This window comes from Notolabrus celidotus, chromosome 13, assembly GCF_009762535.1.
Source record: "Notolabrus celidotus isolate fNotCel1 chromosome 13, fNotCel1.pri, whole genome shotgun sequence".
Classification (NCBI taxonomy): domain Eukaryota; kingdom Metazoa; phylum Chordata; class Actinopteri; order Labriformes; family Labridae; genus Notolabrus; species Notolabrus celidotus.
In genome coordinates, this window is record NC_048284.1 from 35,150,607 (window position 1) to 35,173,988 (window position 23,382).

The 23,382-nt window shown below is 45.2% G+C and overlaps 1 protein-coding gene across 3 annotated transcripts in view; it reads left to right on the top strand.

The window, feature by feature from the left end:
• LOC117824544 (tyrosine-protein kinase Fyn) overlaps positions 1–23,382 on the top strand; it is a 132,385-nt gene that overhangs the window by 71,059 nt on the left and 37,944 nt on the right. For all 3 annotated transcript variants that reach the window (XM_034700066.1, XM_034700067.1, XM_034700068.1), the window contains exon 4: positions 17,112–17,368. In XM_034700066.1, coding sequence (XP_034555957.1) covers positions 17,122–17,368 — 247 coding nt within the window. In that variant the 5' untranslated portion in view covers positions 17,112–17,121. The remainder of the gene's footprint in view (positions 1–17,111; positions 17,369–23,382) is intronic.

Below are 23,382 nucleotides of genomic sequence, written 5' to 3' on the forward strand. Positions count from 1 at the left end.
TAACTGCTCGCGCTAGTTAGCATAGCCACATAGCTACATGTTCGTAGCTGTGTACCAAGACACACGTCAACATACTGACAAATAAAACAACAAGAAACACTAAATCTGTGACCAATCCTTCAGAAAGGTCCTGCTACAGGCGCCTCTCCGTCAGGATCAGATTCTGGATCAGTATATGTGTATATTCAGCCAACATGTAAACATTAGATCAACGTGCTGGAGAGCCGAGGGCACATCCACTTCCTGAGGGGGCGTGGTCAGAGAGAAAACAGAGTGTTCTGATGAGGAATGAAGAAGAGGACTTTTCAGGCAGACCAAAATCTGATTTCAAAGTGTTTTTTTGAGCATAAACTTTAAAGACATGTTTTGGGGACCTCTTAGACCAATATATATTGATGAAAAAAGCGTGATATGTCCCCTTTAACAGGCAGAAACCTCGAGCAGAACCAGACTCATGTTAGACAGCCATCCGTACATCTCCTGAGGAAACTCTGAAGATGTTCTGACTCAATGTTTGTACAACTTCCAGTCTGGTACACAGCAGTGTGACATCATCTGTTTGAGAACAGCTGTGAGATCTCCCCGTGTGTGTGCTGTGTCAGAGGAAAGTGATGCAGAGGGAACATAATGAATGACCCCCTAGAAGTGTGTTAACTTGGTCTCCTTTCAAACACTGAACATGTAACAGATCAGGTTTGTCCTCATTGTATTTTGCTTTGACGGACGGATCATCTCCTGCAGTGTAAGGATGATGCACTCTTTGTAGGCTGAGCCAGGACTGCTGTGGTAGTCTGGTTTTGTGGAGGCGCAGGGCTGGGACTCTGTATGCCTTCTCTTTCTCCACCTTGGTAGATAATAAAGTAAGGTGTCACTCTCCCTCAACTCCCACCAGCACTGTTGTTGTTGCTGCTGACACTGAGCTGCCCTGACACAATGGTGTCAGTGCTGCCCCACCCAGCTGGATTTGACTGACAGGAGCAGCGAGGACAGAGGCCCCTCTCTGCAGAGTCAGTGAAAGAAGAGAGGATCGTGTAAGCTGGATTTCTGGAGGCTTGTGTTGTTGTGATCTGCGCTCAGCCAGCAGGAAGAGATGCAGACAACCATGTGGCCTCTCTGCTTCCCCCTGCAGAACCACAGACGGGCCAGGCGGCAAGAGGAAGGGTTGTTTCCGGTTTTGACGGCTCGTAATCCCAACAGGAGAGAGCTGCTGCAGACCCAAACCAAGCATGCACAGCAGCATGTTAAAACTCCTTTCACTCTACTGCCTCTCGTCTAGGCGACCTGCACGCTCTGAGGAGCTCACACTGAGACACTTATAAGCAGGATAGAGTGCATGGTTTTTAATAAAGGGGGTTGGAGCATCCTCAGGCAGACCCCCGCCGGGACACATGCTGTAGAAAAGAGCTGTGAAAACAAGATAATCTAGTCCAGATCCTCCGCTTCATAGACTCTACTCCACCCTGCCTCTTTGAAATACGCTGAAACCTTGCTGGCCTTTGAATCACAGGAATGCTTACCTAAGGCCAAAACAGAGAGCTTTACTCTTTCATGGTGACCTTGGAGGACGTCAGTCGCAGCGCTTTAATGAAGACTGTCTTAACTGAGAGAATGTTTTCTCCTTTAAATCTCTTACTGTTCCACCCTCACTCACTTCCCATCTTTACTCTTTTCCTCATCCTAACTGAGCAGTTGTGAGTTTTGAGGCCAACTAAAAATAGGCATGCCTAAGTTTTCCTTTTCCATTCCAGCTGGCTGTTTCCTGGGAAGTGTCTCTGGTCAGCTGTGTGTACTTTCCTTTTGCTCACCACAGATGGGACTGGATCCCTGGAAAAGGGAGGCCTCTCTGTGTCATCGCTGTGGCAGGCCTGGGAGGGAGGGAGGGAGGGAAGGAGGGAGAGTTCACAGCTGCTGCAGCAGTGTTGTTGTGTCGGCGGCGGCGTTTCCTCTGTGGTGTGCCAGGTGACCTTGCTGACCCCAGCGTGAAGTCAGAGACGCTAAACAAGAGCTGCCTCCAGAGGGTCTGAGTCACATTGGTGTAGGAGACTTTACCCTTTAAACCAAGGAATACATTATCTATATTAGTATGTAGCATCAGTATGATGCAAAATGCACATCCCTATTTTCTTTCCCTCACCCCTCGTCATCACTGCCATCCAGGTCTGTCATTTCAGAGCTAAGCACACTGAGGTTCCTGCCCTTGTCTGCCGCTCAGGTGACAAAGCACCAGACTTCCGTTGGTGCCGTTGTCTCATTGGTGAGCCCATAGAGCAGCAGCTTCACGTAGTTCTTTGGGGAAGTGCCCTGATGCGCGCCCTGAATAAAGGTCTGTCCACCAGATGCACACTAGCAAACTCTGGAGTCCCAGCCCCCTTCCTGGTCTGACTCCAAGATGGGGCCCAGGTTCCCCTTTTCTAAGGAGGTGCTGCAGGTCCTCTTTGGCTTATTTGTACAAGACCGTTGTGCTGAGGAGGGCAGTGCAGAATTCTTCACGCACCAGTTAGTCTACGCTCCAACCCCAGAGTATGATTGTTACCAAAAGGAGGAGACACAAGCAGCTGATTATTGTGAATGGACTTCTTTCCTTGGATACATCGTCTGTTGCAAACGCTGCAGCTGAGAGTCAGGAGTCCTCGGGGTGGACCCAGAACAAACTGCAGGATTAATATATCCCACCAAAGGAGGAACTTTATCCCTGAACTACGTGTGTTTCGACCGGTGGACCCAGGGTCTAAATTTAGTTCAGGGGTAGATAATCTCCCCCCTAAAAAGCCCTTGCTAGGGGGGTAGTGCTTTTCAAAGGTCCCGGGACTTTCGGGGGGCGGGGCCTGCAATGCTGAACGTGTCTGATTGGTAGATTAGCTGCAGTGTTTTTATCCCTCCCTCCGTCCACAATAACATCACACACATCTGTGATTCACTTGATTTCTCTTTCTTTCATTAGTTTTGATTTGTTCTATCTTTTTTGTATGTGTGTGTACTTTTCAAAAGAAGAAGCTGTGATTCTCTTGATTTAGCAGCTTGTACAGTAGTCTCTCCCGGTGTTCCGGTTTTAAAAGTGACCCTGTAAACTGGAGACCTTCAGCTGAACGTGTCAGTGTTTGTGGAGTTTACACAGCTGTTGAAACACAGAGGGAGTTCCTGGGAATGCAAACTAGTTTAGTTTTTATTAAGATTTCAAAATATCCTCATCAGATATTTAATGATCGTCTAAAGACGTTTATGAGGGATGCATCCGGCTGAAAGTCTCCAGTTAACAGGGTCGCCGTTTAAACCAAAACACCGGTCGATCTCTGCCACGGCTTTTTGAGTTCAAAAGGATTTTAAAGCCGTGTTGAAACGTCTTTGCTACTCGCGCTTATCTCCTCTCACGTGTTGATTCAGTGAATCCATCTGTGATGAAATATAGCACCATCTAAAATCCGGGACTTCAGCCTGCGGTCGGACGCAGACAACAATGGGGGCACAGGAACCTTTTAGTTCAGGGTAAAGTAGTTCTGGGGGCTAAAATACCCCAGAACTCTTGGTCAAAATAGACCTGAAGTGACCCTTCAGGATTCACAGGAAAACATTAACAAGGTGTGGGACATGAGAAATGCCCTCCTTAGCGTGCTTTAACCTGGATCCAGCCCCCAACAGATGGATAGTTGGATGGATGATCAGTCTCTCCTGGGCCTCTTCAGCGTGATAGGTGAGCTGCCTCTAAGGAGAGCTGTAGATGTGATGATTGGTGAGGCAGCAGGAGGCAAAGATCAGTCAAACACTAAGTTTGAAGAAATGCTAGTTGTTATAATGATGCTTGGTCTGATTAATCCAGAGGCTTACAGTTGTTGTCTTCAGCATGCCTGGTTCCTACTTATAGTGTCCTTGCATAAGATGGAGTAAGAAGGAAGTGACGTGGAGAGAACTGTGAGCGTTGAGGGTGCGTTTGATGCTTTCATTAGTACATCCCTCCAGCTGTCTGTGTTTTTTCTCATGTGAGTGTCTAACCTTGACTGGCATCGTCTTCCTCCCTCTCTGGGGCGTTGCATGACACTGTGAGGACAGCATGCTGGGAATGTAAAGACAAGGCCTTCCCCTGGCAGAGAGGCGTGTGACACCCGGAGCTCATCATTAGTCTGTTCTCTTTCTCAAGTCACGCCTCCCATACCCTTCTTCTTCTATCATTTCCACCCCCTGCAGACTCTCTCTGTCACTTCAGCATCATCGTCTTTCTCTCCCTCCTCTTCCTCCTCTAGTCCATGTCTTCCCCCTTGATCGTTGTCATCTCATCATTACGCCACCTCTCACTCTGCCTGTGTGTTGTGCTTCTCATTGTTTCATGATGTGTTGTCTACAGCGGGGTGAGGAACAGCAGGTGGGGTTGTTTAGCTGCTGAGGTGAGCAGGTAAAGAGGGCCGTTTGTCAAAGTGCTTCAACAAAGAGTTACTGCATTTCAGACAAACATGGGACTGTCATGGAGGGGTCAGACGTCTGCGTGAAACCAATCAGGGTTTGTCTTTTATTTTGAAGTTGTCTCCTTTTAATTGAAACTGAATGGCTCTTCAGGAAGACAATGCAACTTTACCTTGGAGCATATTCATATTCAAGCATCAGATCCAGCCGTGGTCTCTGTATCTCTGGGAATAAGTACAGTCATGGCCAAAAGTTTTGAGAATGACACAAATATTACATTTTCACAAAGTCTGCTGCTTCAGGGTTTTTAGGTGTTTTTGTCAGATGTTTCTATGGTATAATGAAATACAATTAGAAGCATTTCAGAAGTATCAAAAGCTTTTATTGAGAATTACACAGAATTCATGCAATAAGTCAATATTTGCAGTGTTGACCCTTCTTTTTCAAGACCTCTGCAATTCTCCCTGGCATGCTGTCAATCAACTTCTGGACCAAATCCTGACTGATGGCAGTCCATTCTTGCATAATCAATGCTTGGAGTTTGTCAGAATTTGTGGGTTTTTGATTGTCCACCCGCCTCTTGAGGATTGACCACAAGTTCTCAATGGGATTAAGATCTGGGGAGTTTCCTGGCCAAGGGCCCAAAATCTTAATGTTTTGTTCCCCGAGCCATTTTGTTCTGACTTTTGCTTTATGGCAAGATGTTCCATCATGCTGGAAAAGGCATTCTTCATCACCAAACTGCCCTTGGATGGTTGGGAGAAGTTGCTCTCGGAGGACGTTCTGGTACCATTCTTTATTCATGGCTGTGTTTTTAGGCAAGATTGTGAGAGAGCCCACTCCCTTGACCGAAAAGCAACCCCACACATGAATGGTCTCCGGATGCTTCACTGTTGGCAAGAGACAGGACTGATGGTAGCGCTCACCTCGTCTTCTCCGAACAAGCCTTCCTCCAGATGCCCCAAACAATCGGAAAGGGGATTCATCAGAGAAAATGACTTTACCCCAGTCCTCAGCAGTCCAGTCCCTGTACCTTCTGCAGAATATCAGTCTGTCCCTGATGTTTTTACTGGAGAGAAGTGGCTTCTTTGCTGCCCTCCTTGACACCAGGCCATCCTCCAAAAAGTCTTCGCCTCACTGTGCGTGCAGATGCACTCACACCTGCCTGCTGCCATTCCTGAGCAAGCTCTGCACTGGTGGTGGCCCGATCCCGCAGCTGTAACACCTTCAGGAGACGGTCCTGGCGCTTGCTGGACTTTCTTGGGCGCCCTGGAGCCTGTTTGGCAACAATTGAACCTCTCTCCTTGAAGTTCTTGATAATTGGATAGACGGTTGACTGAGGTGTAATCTTACTCGCTGCTATAAACTTCCCTGTTAGGCCCTTTTTGTGCAATGCAATGATGGCTGCACGTGTTTCCTTGCAGGTAACCATGGCTAACAGATGAGGAACAATGGTGACACAGGGAAGTCACTTGGGAACTGTTCAGCTCTGTATTGTAACGGATTGGTTAAGAAGAATTGGTTGAGAAGGAAAAAGAGAGGCTGAGGAATGAATGAATCAGAGCCAGGTTCGGAGCAATTATTTCACCTGTGTGCTCGTCGGGGAAAATATGGCTGTTTCCGAAATCGCCTACTATACTAGCAGTACGTACTGATTTGTCCAAAATTCAGTATGTAGTAAGTAGTATGTGAACAAGAGCAAAATCTGCAGTATGCCAAAACTCCCCGGATGTCTACTGATACGGGAAAATATCTCAGTGTGCATCGGACCAGTCTGCCTCACGTATTGTTTCCCATAATGCATAGCGCTCGTTCTGCTTTTTCTTTTTCCTCATTTTTTGACGGGAGGAAATCCGTTTTTGGGTGCTGTGAAAGTTATCAAATTACATATAAACCATTTCCTAACTTTTTAAATCATAAATGGATGCTAAATAAGCTTTTTATTTATCGGCTTCGCCGTTGTTTACTTCCGCTTTCCGAAACCGGAAATCAAGCAAAGTCTGGCTCAGCATGCTGCATGACAGATCGGACAGAACACTCATACTACATACTAAATTCAAATGCAGTATGTAGTAGGCAATACCTACTGCCTGCTACATTAGTTAGTAGTATGTAGCAGGCCGTTTCGGAAACAGCCTAAGTGTTAGGAGGCATGTGCTGCTCAGAGTCCAGTCATTATATGGGCTGATATATGGCTCGGTGGTGCGGCTGGACGGACCACAGATCAGCTGTGTTTTGGCTCGCTGTTTCGATTTCTGCACGCCGGTAAATGTTTACTTCCTTGAGTTAGCGGCGTCAGTGACTCGGTGTCACCGGTGTCACCGGCCTTAAAAGTGTATGCGCGTTTACTTTGAAGTAAATCTCCCTCATACAACTACTTGGCCCAAATTATGTGAAAACAACGCTTTACCGCGGTAACTACGGTATTGCAAAATCCATTTCTTGGCAACATATACCGGTGACGGTGATGATACCGGTTTACCGCACACCCCTAATAGATGAGGTGAACTTCTGCAGGACATCTTGCTCTATTATTCAGCCCCTACTGTATACATTCAAGAAGCAATGCTCATGAAACGTATAAAGGGGATACATCTTCTGCATGGTCTTCATTAAGCTCTAAATCTAGCATCTTCAGTATCTTAAACTTGTCCTTGTGAAGGATATATGTTCCAGATGTACGTCCCACTCAGCCGTCCACCCGTCCCCCATCCCCACCCTGTCTCTGCTCTGCTGGAGTCTGAGTTGTTTTCATTCAGGGAGACGGGATCCCCTGGGCTTGGCTTCAGCCCGTACATGACCAAAGGGATGAAGAAACCTTCCCTGAGGGGTTCATACATCAGTGTGCCCTCCACCTCCTTCAGCAACTGCCCAGCTCCCCATCCTCCTTTCCTGCCTCTAATGAACCCCATACCCTCCCTCTCTCCCTCCCTCGTCAAATATAAATGTAGCATCTCCCTTGACGCCTGCCCCCCGAACGCCATGACATACCTCCAGCTCTGCACATCCATCACATGAATTATTCACCCAGAACGGCACGTGGACTCGGGCGTGCCTCTGGCACAATCCCCTTCCACCACCACCCTCTTTATCCCTCTTTCCCTTTTCTACCTGAAGTGCACCTTACTGCAGTTAGAGTTCATCAGTGTTCATCTCATGCACTCCTTTAGTCACGCTCTGTTCATGTTCAGATGCTTGAAGTCTTTGGCTCCAATTAAAGGTTTGATGAATTTGGTCCGTCCCCTGTTATATGAATAGCCTTTAACTAATTATTGATCCACTCTACTACTGGTCATGTCCTACTCTGGAATTGGATTTTCCCAGAGGCTTCATTGATTTTATTTTGAAAGTGGCTGAAATATGGGAGGAGGTGCGATGTCTGATATGAATCACAGGAGGAGACTGAAAATTAGCCAACCCAAGGGGAGTTATTAATATGTTGTGGTATAAATATGTCTCTGCATGGTTCATTTGACTGAAAGACGCTTGGTTTTGGTTGCAGCATTAGGAGCCTGTATTGCACTGATTCCTGCAGACTTCTGGGATGAAGAGAGGGAGACTGAAGTAAACAGCTCGGGGAAATAGACCCTACGGCAAGCAGGTGGCGGCTTTTTCTGCAATGGAGGAATAATTAATCAGCAGAGAGGGCTGCAAGAAAAGTAGGAAAGGAAGGGGGAAATAAAGAGATGAAAGAGGCTTCAGTTCAATGAGAGCAGTCAGTGATGAGCCTGCAGACGCTGAGAGCTGTCACTGCCATCTCTGGACTGAAGCGGATGGCGTTTAACCTGACTCCTGAGATCTGATCACTGAGATGATTCATGATTAAAAAGCTCCACTGTTAAATCACTTACTCTGATAGATAATCTTTGAGAAAGGAGAGATGATCTTCATGGGGAACTTTCAAAAACAAAGTTGGCTTGGTTTAAATGATGATGAAACTGACCTGCCGGCTCGCTGTGGAGCAACATCATGCTGACACACCTGATCCTGGGTTTAAATTTGAAGCCTGACAGGAGCAACATTTCATAGCTTAATGAGTCAGGAAATGAAACCTAAGTGCAAATTATTTCAAAAAAGGACTTACTGTTTAAATTTGTACTTCTTAAGTACATTTTGAGAATCGTGTTTGCCCCTCTTCAGGTTTTCTTCTTTGCTAGATCTGCTCACAAGTGAACAGTATTTGGGTTATGAAGCAATATGAAGGCCTTGGTTTTCAGACCAGGAAGTAGTGCTGGGTGATAATTCAAGACCGATAATTATCACAATATATTTTTTCTCAATATAAATATATAAAAATTTGGTATAAATAAGCCTGCAATTACACCTCCCAACCACTGGAAAGGGAGGGGGCGCCAGTGAGCCTTAAACGCTAGTTGCCACCCAGCATTAGACAGAAGAAGATGAATGCATTGAACAGCCAATCCTGTCGCAGGGTGAGACATAGGCGGGGGTTATGTAAACCATAGACTGTATAAATATGGACGTAGTATCCGTGACGTCACCCATCTGTTTCTGAAGAGCTGTTTTGAGGCCAATCGTCGGCGGCAGCCATCCTGCCGCTGCAATTATGACATAAGGAGGCGGGCTTTGAGCCTCCTAGCCAACAGCTACAGTGTTCCCGCCTGTCAATCAAGTCAGCTGTGCCTCTCATTGGAATACTCCTAATCTCAATATCTTTGAAATTACTGCGTTAGAAAAAATTCCCCCCCCCCGTACGGTGTGTGCCGATCGAGAAATGATCTATCCAGACTCCACTCGTCTTTTGAACCAGACTGTAAACATGTAAGATCGTCTTCTTTGAATGGGTGTGTATGTGGTTTCTGGTACTTCTGGAGCCAGCCTCAAGCGGATCCTCGATGAACTGCAGTTTTCAGCGCTTCCGCATTGGACTCGTATTTTTAGACCGGAGGTTGCCGCTTGGTTGAAACACAGCTGAAAGGAGTGACAGCAACGCTGAAGAAAACTCAAAACCTAGCAGCTCAAAGCAGAGTCATTAGTCTGACACAGAGTCGACTCTGTGTTAACTATTAACTTCATCCACTTCATTGAATCTACTTTCAGGATGTGGGTAAAGGAAGAGCACAGAGACTACTTCTGCTGTGAACACGTTTAATGTCCACCATGACCGTAGGACAACTGAACACTGAATAACCATGATGCATTCAATGCACTGTGGGAAACAACATCACTCTGTCTGTAACCCTTAGTAATCTTAAAGGAGAGAGCACAACTCAACACAATACTCTATAAACTGATACACAGAATACAGTTTGATATATCTTTGTTGTAAATTTAAATCAAATTATGGAAATAACCTCAACCTGATAAAAATCAGAATCTACAAACTAAAACTTCACAAAAATCTCATCTTCCATTAAAGACCTGCTTCCTGTTAACACAGTCAGAAATGATGGATTCAAGAAGTTCATTAGAAAACTAAATCCAGATACAAACTAACAAACTGTCTTCAACTTTCACTCAGGAGCAAAAATCTGACTTTACATTTAAATGAAATAATGATTTAATATTTATCGTGATAATTATCAGTATCGACTGATAAGAAATATTTTATTGTGATAACATCATTTTCAATATCGCCCAGCTCTACCAGGAAGCGACCTCTGGTGTTGAAACATGAAGCCAATGTGAAAATGTGAAAATTGCAGTACCTGGAGTTTCTTTCTTGCAGAGGTCTGAGATGGCTGATTTCATCAGTCTCTATCTATGTACCAATATAACTGTGATATCCAAGCTCAGCCTGTAACAATGGCCCTGACGCATCGGCCACTATTGGCTCTAATAGAAATAAATACACACCTTGTTATCATTTTCTTGTCCATGTGTTGCTCCTGATGGTTTCATACCTACTGATCCGCTCAACCTTTTTTAAAGTCAAACCAAGAAGCTGCATCACACCATGAATCTTTCAAAGAATCAGGGATGAGTGTGTGTGTGTGTGTGAAGCACAATGTGCTAATTACTTCATGACACCTGAAGTGTGGAAAGGTTGAGGGTTAAATGTTGACATGGGTCTTCCTGTCAGGTGTGTTCTTGCTTTAAGGGCTGTGTATTCAGATGTACCTGTGGGGGCAGGAAACACCATCATTGCTGACCTCTGCATGGGTGACAGCTGTGCCGACACACTGCTGTGGGTGGTGTGTGTGTGTGCGCGCGTGTGTGTGCGCGCGCGCGTGTGTGTGTGTGTGTGTGTGTGTCTTTTACAGTCATCATTTATGCTCCTCCTAATGAGGACCAAAAATCCATCACACATCCAGCTTCATGTGAGCAGCTGTGATGCTAAGCCAAAGCTATATGAGCTACAGTTTATCCATGCTGCAGAGATTAACGTTTAACTGCACAGGAACAGCTCTCCATCCGGCTCAGAGGGATCAATACATTTGTTTCCTCTCTGAAAGCCGCTTCAGTCTCTCTGTACCAGTCACGGGTTGTGCAGCGAGTCGGGCTGCAGAGCTGTTTGTGGTCTCTGTCGGCGCTGCCGTCTGCTGCAAGCACACACAATTAGAGATGCTCTGCAGTCTTGCACCGAGCGCAGCACCGCCGCTGTTGCTGCCTGGCCTCCTGCCTGCTCAGCGCCTTGTCACACAGGATTACATCGCCTGCTGACAGAGTCATTGTGGCGTGTGCCGCTGCAGCGCCGCTTCATCTGTGAGCCCAACATTTCACTCTGCCTGCTTGGTGTGCAGCCAGGTTGTTGACACAGGTCACACAAAGTTGATTACAAGGAGCACAGAGGTTATTTTGCACTCATCCTTAATGCTGCTGTCAGCACCAAGGCTGTGTTTTCATTCACATGTCTACTTGTATGTAAAATGTGTTGGTAAACAAAGTGTGAAATATTTCCCTGCACTTCTGCTGAATCACCAAAAACAGTATTTCAAAGTTTACATGAAAAACCTGGAAGACAAAAACCTTTTCCCTGATCAACTTGAGACAGTACGTGTTTAGGTAATACATTAAATATTAATGAAAACATATTAAACACAAGAATACACATTAAAAATCCTGATTTAACAACACAGAGAAGCCACAGTTGGTCTTTCACATGGACCTGTCATCCTGTGACGGTGGGATTGCTCCCCGTCAAACATCCCCCCGTGTCAGCCTCTGATTGTGTCGGCGAGCGTTTCAGCCTCTGTCTGCACCAGCGTGCCCCATGAAGGACCGGTCTGTAATCATGATGAAAGAGAGTGGTCGTGGTTTGTCAGTCACAATGATGCTGCTCTTCTAATTGGCTGGCTCTCTCAGAGGCTGCGAAGGCCTCAACAAAGACCAGATCCTGAGCAGGGGCAATGCTCTGAAGCGTTAGCAAGGGGGTTTCTCCACACAAAAATCTGCATCAAGTGTCCACAGGACCCAAAGGTCAACGAACAGTTACCTAAACTTGTTCAGCCACTGCTTTTTAGGTAACTGATACCCCTTTCTGACCGAGGCAGTTTCAGGGCCAGTTCGGAGCCGGCACTCAATTAAGAACCGCTTTTTCTTGTTTCGACTGTGAGTGAACTGGCCGGGAAAAACGGTTCCAGAGTGGCTCCAACTCTTTGCTGGTCTAGAACCTCGAACCGCTTACGTCAGGGGCCAGGGGCGGGGTTGCTGTGATCAAAAACACAAACCAAACATGTTTCCTCCATCGTCCTGCAGTGAACAAATAAAAGAGACTAATGGATTCAAAGACAAAGCAGTGGTCGGCCGAGGAGACAAGCTGCCGTTGTCCTCCATCTTTGTTGTTGTGAGCGAAAGTTCACGCTAGAGCTGCTGGAAAAACCGGTCATGGTGGAAAAACAAACGGGTGCCGTGTTGGTTCACGAGTTCATCCAGCTCTGAACCAGCATGAGCACCAGCCTGGAAATACAACCTGGTTCACGTTGCTCTAAAAGAGGTATCAGTGGCTGCAAAGGCATCAACAAAGACCAGATCCTGAGCGGGGGCAACGCTCTGAAGCGTTAGAAATGCAGTTTCCCCACACAAAAATCCAAGACAGTCCAGCTACAGACCTCCACTCTCAGCCGACTCTCCTGCAGGCTCCACTCTGAGATCACCTCCACCGTCAGAAGGAAGTGACGTCAGGATTAAGCCGGTTGAGAGTGGAGGTCTGCAGCTGGACCCCTCTCGGTTTGATTACCTTGGTTAACCTGATTCTTTATTAGTGTTACATTGAAAAAGTATAAAATGCACGTCATCAATAACACAACATAAATTGGTGGGCACCTCCGTTTGGTGTAATGATCTCAAGCATTTTCATTTCCTCCAGAGAGACACGATTGTTTGATTTGCAGTCCTCTCACAACCTCTGTGTTTACATTCATTGATGTTTGAACCATAACACGGGGATGGAGGTCGGATCAATACAAGGGTTAAAGATTCACAGCAATATGATTCACTTCATATTATATACAACACATGAAGGTCAAATATGTTCATTGAAGTCCATTTCATGAGAAATATTTAACAGTTATTCTGTTGTTTTTTATCTGATGGTGATTAAAGTGACTCCAACAGTCCAAAGCTAATTGTCTTATGCTACGATATCTAACATTCAACACGTTGTTTAACGTTAGGCGGGCGCATTTATCATGTGACTTCTGTCTGACCATAGAGGAGGAGCTGGAGGTGGAGGAGCCTATCAGACGGCTGAGACCTCAAAGGAGGATTAGATTTACGTCACTGCGGTCCTACGATGGAGGGGAGCTTCTGGTTCACGTTGGAGGAGCCGTTAAGCCGGCTGAGGTTGGAGGTCTGGAGCTGGACCCCTCTCCAAAAATCTGCATCAAATGTCAACACGGCCCAAAGGTCAATGAACAGTTACTTAAACTTGCTCAACCACTGCTTTTTACGTTACTTATAGAGTGAGAAGAACATCCGGCTGAAAGTCTCCAGTTAACAGGGTCGCTGTTTAAACCAAAACACCGGCCGATCTCTGCGATCACGGCTTTTTGAGTTCAAAAGGATTTTAAAGCCGTGTTGAAACGTCTTTGCTACTCGCGCTTATCTCCTTTCACGTGTTGATTCAGTGAATCCATCTGTGATGAAATATAGCACCATCTAAAACAGACCAGCTGAGTCTCTTCAATAGACTGTAAATAAAAATGGACAGCGTTGCTCCGCCTCTTCCCGTTGTACAGTTCTGAAGCCAAAGAATCCCTCTCCTGGGTGCAGCCATTGTGCAGCCAGAGCCTGTGAAGCCACTGTAACAAGCTCCGCCCTACAGCGTGACGTCACAAGACGCTGTGTGTACTTTGAAGTTTCGTTCTACGGTGGCTGTGAATTAAAGGAAACAGGAAGTAAAACCCCGTTTTTTAAACTCTTATAACTAATGAAAAATAAACTTTTCAGAAAAAAGAGGCCTTGAACACAAAACAGTCAAATACTAACTACATATCACCACAGCATACGGATGTGAGAAACATTCGTACCACGTGTATTTATTTTTTAAAGTTTGACTGTAGCCCCATTCAAATGAATGGGGGAGACGGATTTTTTGACCTATAAGATAAGATAAGATATTACTTTATTGATCCCCCGGGGGGGAAATTCAGTTGTTACAGCAACCCAGACATAAGTACAATCAAGAAAGAAGTTTCAATAAGTACAAATTAAGTACAATAAGTATAAAATAAGATTAAAAAAAATAAGTACAAAATAAAAATAAAAAATAAAACAAAAAATAAAACAAAATAACATAAAAAAAAAAAATAATAATAATTAAAAAAAATAAAAATAAGTAAAATAAAATAGATAAATAGAGCTAGAATACAATTTAGATATATACAATGTTACAAATGGAATTTAAATTAAATAGCAGTAATTACAGGCAGTATTAAAAAAAAATGTTTCAGTAGTGACAGGTTGACATGGTGTGATTATGGTTGGTAATGACAAATTAAGCAATAAATAGAAGAATATTTGCATGTAATATGACCATGAGTTGTACTTAGAATAGTAATGTAATTTAACAAAATATAATATAGCAAGATAATTATATAATACAGTATATTATACATTATAATGCCAGCAGCCAGCCACCAGGGGGCAGTCACACTGCTGAAAGCCTCACCACCAGGGCCGTATCCGGCACGCTTAGTCTCTTCATGCTAACAGGCTAACTGTTGTGTTGCTCATAATCATACCTGCCTGTCCGTCTGCTTCTATGGTGTCATCTGTGATGAATGGCATTCCTCTTTGTTTTACTGCCCTCTACTGGTCTGGTGGTGTAGTGCATTTACTTTTTTTTTCTCCATACGTCACTGGCCTGATTTGAACAATCTACCCGGGACTTCAGCCAGTGGTCCAAACGCAGACAACAATGGGGGCACAGGAACCTTTTAGTTCAGGGGAAAGTAGTTCTGGGGGCTAAAAGACTCTTGGTTGAAATGCACCTTTAGAGGTTGAGGATGAGTGATCACGAAGGTTCTGTTTAAACAGTCAAACCGCGTGTGTGTTTTTGCTTTCATTCACAGGTTGAGTCAGTGAAGTTAAAAGAAGAGTGCTTTCCCCTCCATGATCCTCTTCATGTGTTGAGGTTGTTGTTGAGAAAGGGAAGCCTGCACTCCTCCTCGGTTGTCCTACACACTGTCCTCACAGTGTGTCAGCAGTGAATACATTAACTGCTCCTCACTGCAGTCAGATGAGGTGACTGAGCCAGAAGACAGAGGGAACACAGGGGAGGGAGAGAAATATGTATTCTGACTGAGCACAGAGCTGAAGGCCACAGCAGCATTTTGTGTTCAGAGCGGAGGATTTATTGCCTGTTGTGTCTGTGATGATAAAACAGTTATCCTTGTTTTTGCAGAGACAATAAGATGGCGTTCATTCCTCTGAGAGTACAGAACCCCCCCAAGGGTAATCTGAGGCCTGGCTGTGGTGTGTCCCCTGTCATTTTTAAAATCTCAGCATTTACTTTTGCTGAGGGAAAAACAGTTCTAGATATTTGGAAAGTATTTCAAGATGTTTTGGAGTCTCTAGTCTTGAGCTGTATTTATGTTACTGAGTGAAATAGAAACATTCTTGCTTGCAGCTTGGCTGGATCGGATTCTTCAGGAACATGTGGAGAAATATTGGTAGAGACGCACACTTTGAGATCAGGGGTCTTCCAACCATTGTTTCTGACTCAAAATTTCATACAAATGTCTTACAAATAAATACATTTAGGAATGTAAATTTCAAGTATTTTCCGTGATTTTAACGATCAATTATCGATAATTTAAAAAAAAACATAAACTTTTTCCATGTCAAAAACAAAGCCAAATGCGCATTTCCCCCTGAATCTAATTTTCCCTCATGACACAGTGTTTATAACTGACAGAATTAAATATCTACAGATCGTATTGAGGTGTTCAAAATGTTAAACACGCTGAGTATCAACGTGTGGAGCAGGCTCATAATCTCTGCAGACACACAGTCATAAAAAGTGAAGGCTCAGACTTCAACAAGGGAACTGAACATCTGAAACATATTTCAGACACAGTGTCCAGTTTTCTGTCTACTCGTTCTTATTGAGGAAAATAAGCATGTGAACGTGGTCAGGTGTCAGCCGGGAGCACAACCAGGTCAGAATCAGTCCGGCTGCAGAGAAAAAAGCGCTCGTGGAGACCCGTCACTCAGCCGCAGCCCCCAGCTGAGCGTCTCCACTGTGAGCAACACCTTCAGTCAGCTGATTCACATGAAACATGCTCTAAACTTCAAACACCTCCCTGATAGCTGAACCAAATATGAGACCACATGATGTTTGATCCACGTGATAGAAAATCAAAACAAAAGAATGTGTTGGAGTAAGTTCTTAACAATCAATTAATCCATAATCGATTCAGTGTTGACATCCCTCATATGAACTATTTAGATAAAAACTGTTTTTGAACCAAGGGATTCTCAAGGATTCTGGTGCTTTTGGAGACCGCCTCTAGTGGACATTTGAGGAACTGCACACTCCTGCGTTTGCTTTATTTTTGAACGGATCGTATGGAGGTCATGTCATAAGTTCTTCTTTTTATGGAGTCTGGCTTTGAAGAGAGTGAGGGGATTTCTCTGGTTCCCAAACAGAGACCTGTGCTCTTAAGGCTGATTTATACTTCTGCGTCGAATCGACGGCGCAGCCTACGCCGGGGGTCCGTGTAGCTCCCGTACCCTCGCAGAGGCCTACGCACGTAGCTGACATGCACCTCCTCCAAAATGACGCATAGAATCGACGCGGACCACAAGCCCTGTGATTGGTTCGCTCAGCGGCATTGTGTTTCCCGCATTTATCTCACTTCCAGGATCCCGGACATCGGGCGCTCATCGGCCGTGTATTTCATCTCCTCCTCTCTATTCTTCATGTAATCATGTCTGTATGATAAACAGCAACATGTATCAGCTGTAGATTAGAGAGACCACACTGCCCTCAAGCATGTCGATGGAGAATTGCCGTGCGTCACGGACACATCGACGCACAAGTATTAGGTGCTCATGTCCGCGTCAGCCCCTGCTGCGTAGGGGAGACGCAGAAGTATAAATCAGCCTTTAGACAGAAAGGTGTTCCTCTATCAGGACTCTTATCAAACTGTTACTAAGTGTGTGGTCTAAACATGGCAGGGTCAAAGAGACCAGAAACACCAGAGGTGTAACCCTCGCACTCTGACCATCTCTTTATTTCAGTCATCACTCAGGTGAACCCGTTTGATATAATCTGACACGGTGATATAATCCTGCCCTCTTGTTGTCCACAGATTATAGATAATGGGCTGTGTGCAATGCAAGGATAAGGAAGCAACCAAACTCACAGACGACAGAGACACCAGCATCTCCCAGGGAGCCGGGTACCGTTATGGGGCTGACCCCACGCCCCAGCACTACCCCAACTTCGGGGTCACCGCCATCCCCAACTACAACAACTTCCACACCCCCGTCGGACAGGGGATGACCGTCTTTGGCGGGGTCAGCACCTCCTCTCACACTGGGACCCTGAGGACTCGTGGTGGGACGGGTAAGAGACATGTCGTGTTAGAGTGTAGTCTCATTGTCACACCTTTAAAACCTTTCGTTCATGGTAGCAGTTTGTCGTGGAATACAGTAAATCAAAATCAAGCTCTCTGACTGTAATGGAAATCAAATTCAACAGGGCTCAGATTGATACAAAGAGAATCTCTTTGTTTCACTGTGAATGATCAGTGTAGTCATGTTAGTGTCTCTTTCTCTCAATGAAACAAAGATAACACACGTCTGATCTCGTCCAGATCTATTTAGAGACTCTATCTGAGCTCTGAGAAACCAAAGTAAGGACAGCATGCTTATTAGTCCCAAAGTACCCTAGAGAACATGCAGGTTTAAGATGGGCTGGGAATAGAAGGTAGGCTGGACTGTTCCAGATAAAACAAGGAGAACTTTTCATTTCTGAAAGTTTGAAAAGGTCAGCGCTTTCAGAAAGAGTCAAAGTTTACACTGACTGCACTTTAAGAGCTGCAGTGGTGCGTAAAATCCAAACAGAGTGCAACAGTCAAACAAACACGGCCCAAGATTCTGGATCCTCACTGTACCAGTGAGTCAGATCAGTGCACAGCAGCCTGCTGCCACTGATCTCATGTACAACGTCAACACAGGCTGCAAAACACACACAGCATGGTTACCCTGCAGGAACATCCTGAATGCATTGCATTATTATACTAATAATGATCCTAATAAGTGATCTTTTCTATGGACTCAAAGGTGCTTTACAGGAAGAGATCAAATAAAAAGAGGTTCAGAGACTACAGTTCAACCATGTCACAGCTCTGGGTTCACAATCAGGACTTTATTGAGCTGATATGGATAACTGATAATAACTGACTGGGGATGTAAGGATATATCGCAAGACGGTAAAAATGGATACAAATAAGAGTGGATTAAAATGGATTAAACATAATTTGTATCTAGATATTATTTTTAAACAGTAGAAGGCGCTATCTGCAATACTCTGTTGTTCAACATCATGAAGTCTCTTGTGCTGCTCTCTCTCATTTGCTGAGTGGAGGTGTTTGAAGTTTAAAGCATGTTTCAGAATCAGCTGACTAAACTATCAGCTGAGTGACAGGTCTCCACGAGCGCTTCTTTTCTCCGCCGCCGGACTGATTGTGACCCGGTTGCGCTCCCGGCTGACACCTGATGGCGTTTAAATGCTTATTTTTCTCAATAAGAAGAAGAAAACTGGACACTGAGTCCAAACTATGATCCTGTTCAGTTGTCCTGCTGCAGTAAATCCACATGTTGTAGTCTGAGTCTTCACTCTATGACTATGCGTCCACGGAGATTATTTATGAGCCTGCTCCTCACGTTCCTTATTTGTTTTAAAGGTGACATGTCACGCTTTTTTCATCAGTATATATTGGTCTAAGAGGTCCCCAAAACATGTCTTTAAAGTTTATGCTCAAAAAAACACTTTGAAATCAGATTTTGGTCTGCCTGAAAAACCCTCTTCTTCAGTCCTCCTCAGAACACTCTGTTTTCTCTCTGACCACGCCCCCTCAGGAAGTGGATGTGCCTCGGCTCTCCAGCACGTTGATCTAATGTTTACATGTTGGCTGAATATACACGGCTGCTCAGAGATCACGTTACTTCAACCCTCTGAATCTGATCCAGAATCTGATCCTGACGGAGAGGCGCCTGCAGCAGGACCTTTCTGAAGGATTGGTCACAGATTTAGTGTTTCTTGTTGTTTTATTTATCAGTATGTCGACGTGTGTCTTGGTACACAGCTACGAACATGTAGCTATGTGGCTATGCTAACTAGCGCTAGCACTTATCCATGACAAATAAAAATCATCCACTAGATCTTCAAATCTGCAGACGTGGGGAGTAAAACCGACCTCTGCCAGAAAGGCAGCGGGACCTTTTCTAAAGGATTGGTCACAGATTTAGTGTTTCTTGTTGTTTTATTTGTCAGTATGTAGACGTGTGTCTTGGTACACAGCTACAGCTACGACTTGTAGCTATGTAGCTATGCTAACTAGCGCTAGCACTTATCCATGATAAATAAAAATCATCCACTAGATCTTCAAATCTGCAGACGTGGGGAGTCAAACCGACCTTTGTGTTTATTAAGACAGCCTACAACTAGCATGCCTCCCTCCTAAGCTCCTTGTTAGCACACGTGTGCAGGTAATGAAAAACGGGGGAGGGATTCAGTATTATTTTATACAGTCTATGGACTGAACAAGCTCCGAGCTCTGACTCCGTGACAGACCGGATATTGTTGTTACGTAACAAAAACACTGAAGTCTGAAACGGCTGGTTTCACACACATTTACAGAAAGGTGGAGAAATCAGAACAGGGGCAGAATGGATTTTTTTCATTCTCGGGGGGTTTGTAGACATGCCAGGGAAACATATTTCAGGTAGAGAACCATTAAAAAGTCAATTTTGCATGATATGTCACCTTTGATATTTCATACTTTCATTTGGGAATCGTTCACTTTACATTTCTCTAGGATGACTTTGTTTACAAAGAAATATAAGAGAACAAATATATGTATCCCAACTGTCCATATCTGAGGACTAAAATAAAATAATAGTTCTTTAAATTTTGAGTTCAATCCAGTTTTTTGAAAATAGTTAAAGATTTGTAAGTGAATCACATCGTGAACAGAAAAATCAGGATTTGAATCAAATCATGGGTTGAGTGTATCCTTACATCTCTATCACTGACTGACGATGGCTCATACAGATAAGATTAACAATTATTTCCATGTTTTATTTTCATGTGTAGTTTGTGCGATGTAGTGATCAAAGATGCATATGTATTAATATTCTATACTCACAGCTCTACCTGATGTCCGTGTTGTTCACATAGGAGCTAAAGCTAACGCTAGCAGCAGCTACTGCTGATTCGCATTCCTTACATCAGGGGTGTCAAACTCATTTCAGTTCAGGGGCCACATACAGCCCAATTTGATCTCAAGTGGGCCGGACATAAAGAACAAAAATTCCAAATTGTTCTGTTTGTTTTAATGCAAGCAGGTATCAGTATCATGAAAATGTTCACATTTAATGAACTATCTTTTTACTAAAACAGCTGTTGTATTTTTCACCATATTGAGTCTCAAAGTGGGGCCAAATATGATATTCTTTAAGCTCTGAAACCTGCTGTGAACACACCAAACACACAGGTTTCCCATTCAGCTGACACACAGAGTGTTATATTTACAGCAAAACAACAGAGATTATCATAATGAAGAAGGTAAAGTTGAATATTGTTTTTGTTTTTTGTTTTTTTTTGTTTTTTTTCCTCTTGTCTGCATATATATTTCTGGTTTGTGTCATGTTTGTCACAAACTGTCAAATATTCATGCAATTTATTCTTGCAGCAAAAGAAAAGAAAGAAAACCTTTTTCTTCTGTGCTTGTGACTGTGTGCATGCAACCATCACCATCCCTCTTAGAACTCTGGCCTATCTTTTATTGACAGCTAATATCATGTTCTGTAAAAGAGGGCGTGCACACCTAGGTGGACCAAAAAAATAAATAAGAGAAAGTAAAAGAAAGATTACATAAGGATATACAAAGGGACAGGGAGAGAGAAGGAGAGAGAGACCTAACACACTTAGATGGAGAGGGACCCGCCGCGGGAGACCCAGGCCAGGGGACAAGCCAAGGACCCAGACCGGAAGCAAGCAGGTACCGCCGGAGCACCCAGGGCGACCCCCAGGTCACCCAGTAGGAGGAAAGGGGGGCGAGGGGGGAGAGATCCCGCAGCCCCCCCAAGGGACACCCCCACAACACCGCCCCCACAGCCCCCCAAGACGGAGCCAAAGGAGCCACCAGGGCCGAGGGGGCCCGGCACCAGGAGCAGACAGCCAGGCAGACGGGCAGGACCAGGACCAGAGCCCACCAACCGGCGCGCCGGAGCGGGGGGAGGGTGGAGGCGGCAGGGCCAATCCCACCTGCCCCCCCCAGACGGCCCGACCACTCCCCCTAGCCACGCCCCCCACCCACGCCCTGCGACTGATGGACCAGGCCGCGGGGGCATGGAGGGACACCCCAATGGCTGCCGTAGTAACACCCCCCCAGCTGCGCACCACCCCACCCCCCAAGAGGACCGCGAGGGAACCCCGGGAAACCCGGCCCCGAGGGCAGCCGCGGACCAGGCCCCCACAGGGGAGGGGGCAGCAGGGGGGCGGAGGGTGACAGGGACACCAGCCAACCAAAGTTGAATATTGTTGACTCCTCAGCTCCAGCATGAACGGTTTGCTTGCTGGACAGTGTTGTATGCAGGGGTCCAAAAAGTCTATGAATTTCCGCCAGATTATGCAAATATTAATTTTCCTCACTTTGAGAAAAAAAATCCTGGAGCGCTGTTCATGTGCCTTCTGTCAGCTGTTTGATTGTATGTGACCCCCAGAGAACAAATTTGAAATAGTAGTTACTTTTATTGAAAAATTAATGAAAAGTTAATGTCTTCTCTGTCATTTTTTTACTTTGCAAAGTCGTCCTGTGGGCCAGATTGGAACCTCTGGTGGGCCGGATTTGGCCCGCGGGCCGTATGTTTGACACCCCTGCCTTACATCCATCATAGTTGTGTTTACGACTTTCAGGTGAAACAGAATCAATTTTAATCGAAACGCAGACAACAATGGGGGCACAGGAACCTTTTAGTTCAGGGGAAAGTAGTTCTGGGGGTAAAAGACCCCGGAACTCTTGGTCCAAATGCACCTTGAGTTATTTGTCAGATGATGGAGTCTCTGTGCAGAGTGTGAAGGGTGTTTCTCTTTACTTCATTTCCACACAGTTGGAGCCTTCTGTGCTCACACGGCTCGCAGTGCCCACACTCGCACACCTCTGTATGGATCCATTGTGCAGCAAGAGACCTCTCTGACATCTAAAACCCTGACAGTTCTCCCCTCACTGCCCTGCGACAGCTCCACCGCTGACCTTGCCCAGCCCTGTCAGGAACGTCCGGCTAGCATTAGCAGAGGGCTTTGTGCTCGGGCTCATTGTTTGGGTAGGGAATATTCTCACTCAGGATATCCTTTATGTCTGACTGAACCCAGCCGTGCTGCAGAGGAACTCAATATTTCCACTCAACTTAGCAGGAGTCCTCTCCCTCAAAGTGTGGATTATTTTCTGCTCTGCATAATCCAAATCCACACAGTGGCAGAGGAGCAGAAAGGGGTTTAGCTTTTTAATTTCCTCCTGTGGGGAAATTTGGACATAAGCTGTCTCTCCCTCTCAAACTCTGTTATAACACAGCTGCCAAGCTGCCCACCTCCCCTCCTCCCCTCACCCCCCTCACCCTCGCCTGGAGGGACTCAAACTGCAACTGGCAGCAGACACTTTATTGATTATCAGTTGATCTATTTGCTTATGTCATCCCACAAATGGCAATAAGCACAGCTTGTCCTATGAATTTATGTAACTTATTGATCAGGGTCCCAGCTGATGAATCAATACAGCAGTTTATACTAACTCTCACCTCTGCTGACCTAATGGAAGATCCAAAGAGTCCCGGCTGTGATACATTCAGGGCCTTGTTATGGAGAAAAGCACACGTGTTCCTTTCAGACAGTCTGCTCTCCTGTTTCTCTTTGAGTGTGTTGTCACATGAACAGCAGCAGGTCCCCTCTATCTGCAGGCCCATCAGCGCCAGCCTCACACAGCCTCCTCATATCAGCACTGTTTCCCGGAGAGCTTCCGCCTGCTGAGAGCGTCTGAAGTGAAATGACTTGAATAAATGCGATCAAGAGGGTTTAAGTGGACTTTGAAGAAGTGCCTGTTCAACTTCCATTTGTCAAACACTCAGAGGCATAAAACAATTTAACAGCTGCAGTCGGCTCAGAGCACAGTCTGAGAGAGAGACACGGAGAGCTGCTTTTGTCTTTTTCATTCCTCTGTTTATAAGACAGGAGCAATCAAACTCACCTGAGGTTTGATTGGCAGAGCTCTTCGCCTTTCAAAGGAGCACAGAGGTATGATAGCACTGGGTATGGATGGGTGTTAGAGAGGAGGGAAATAATGAGAGGAGGAGGTTTGA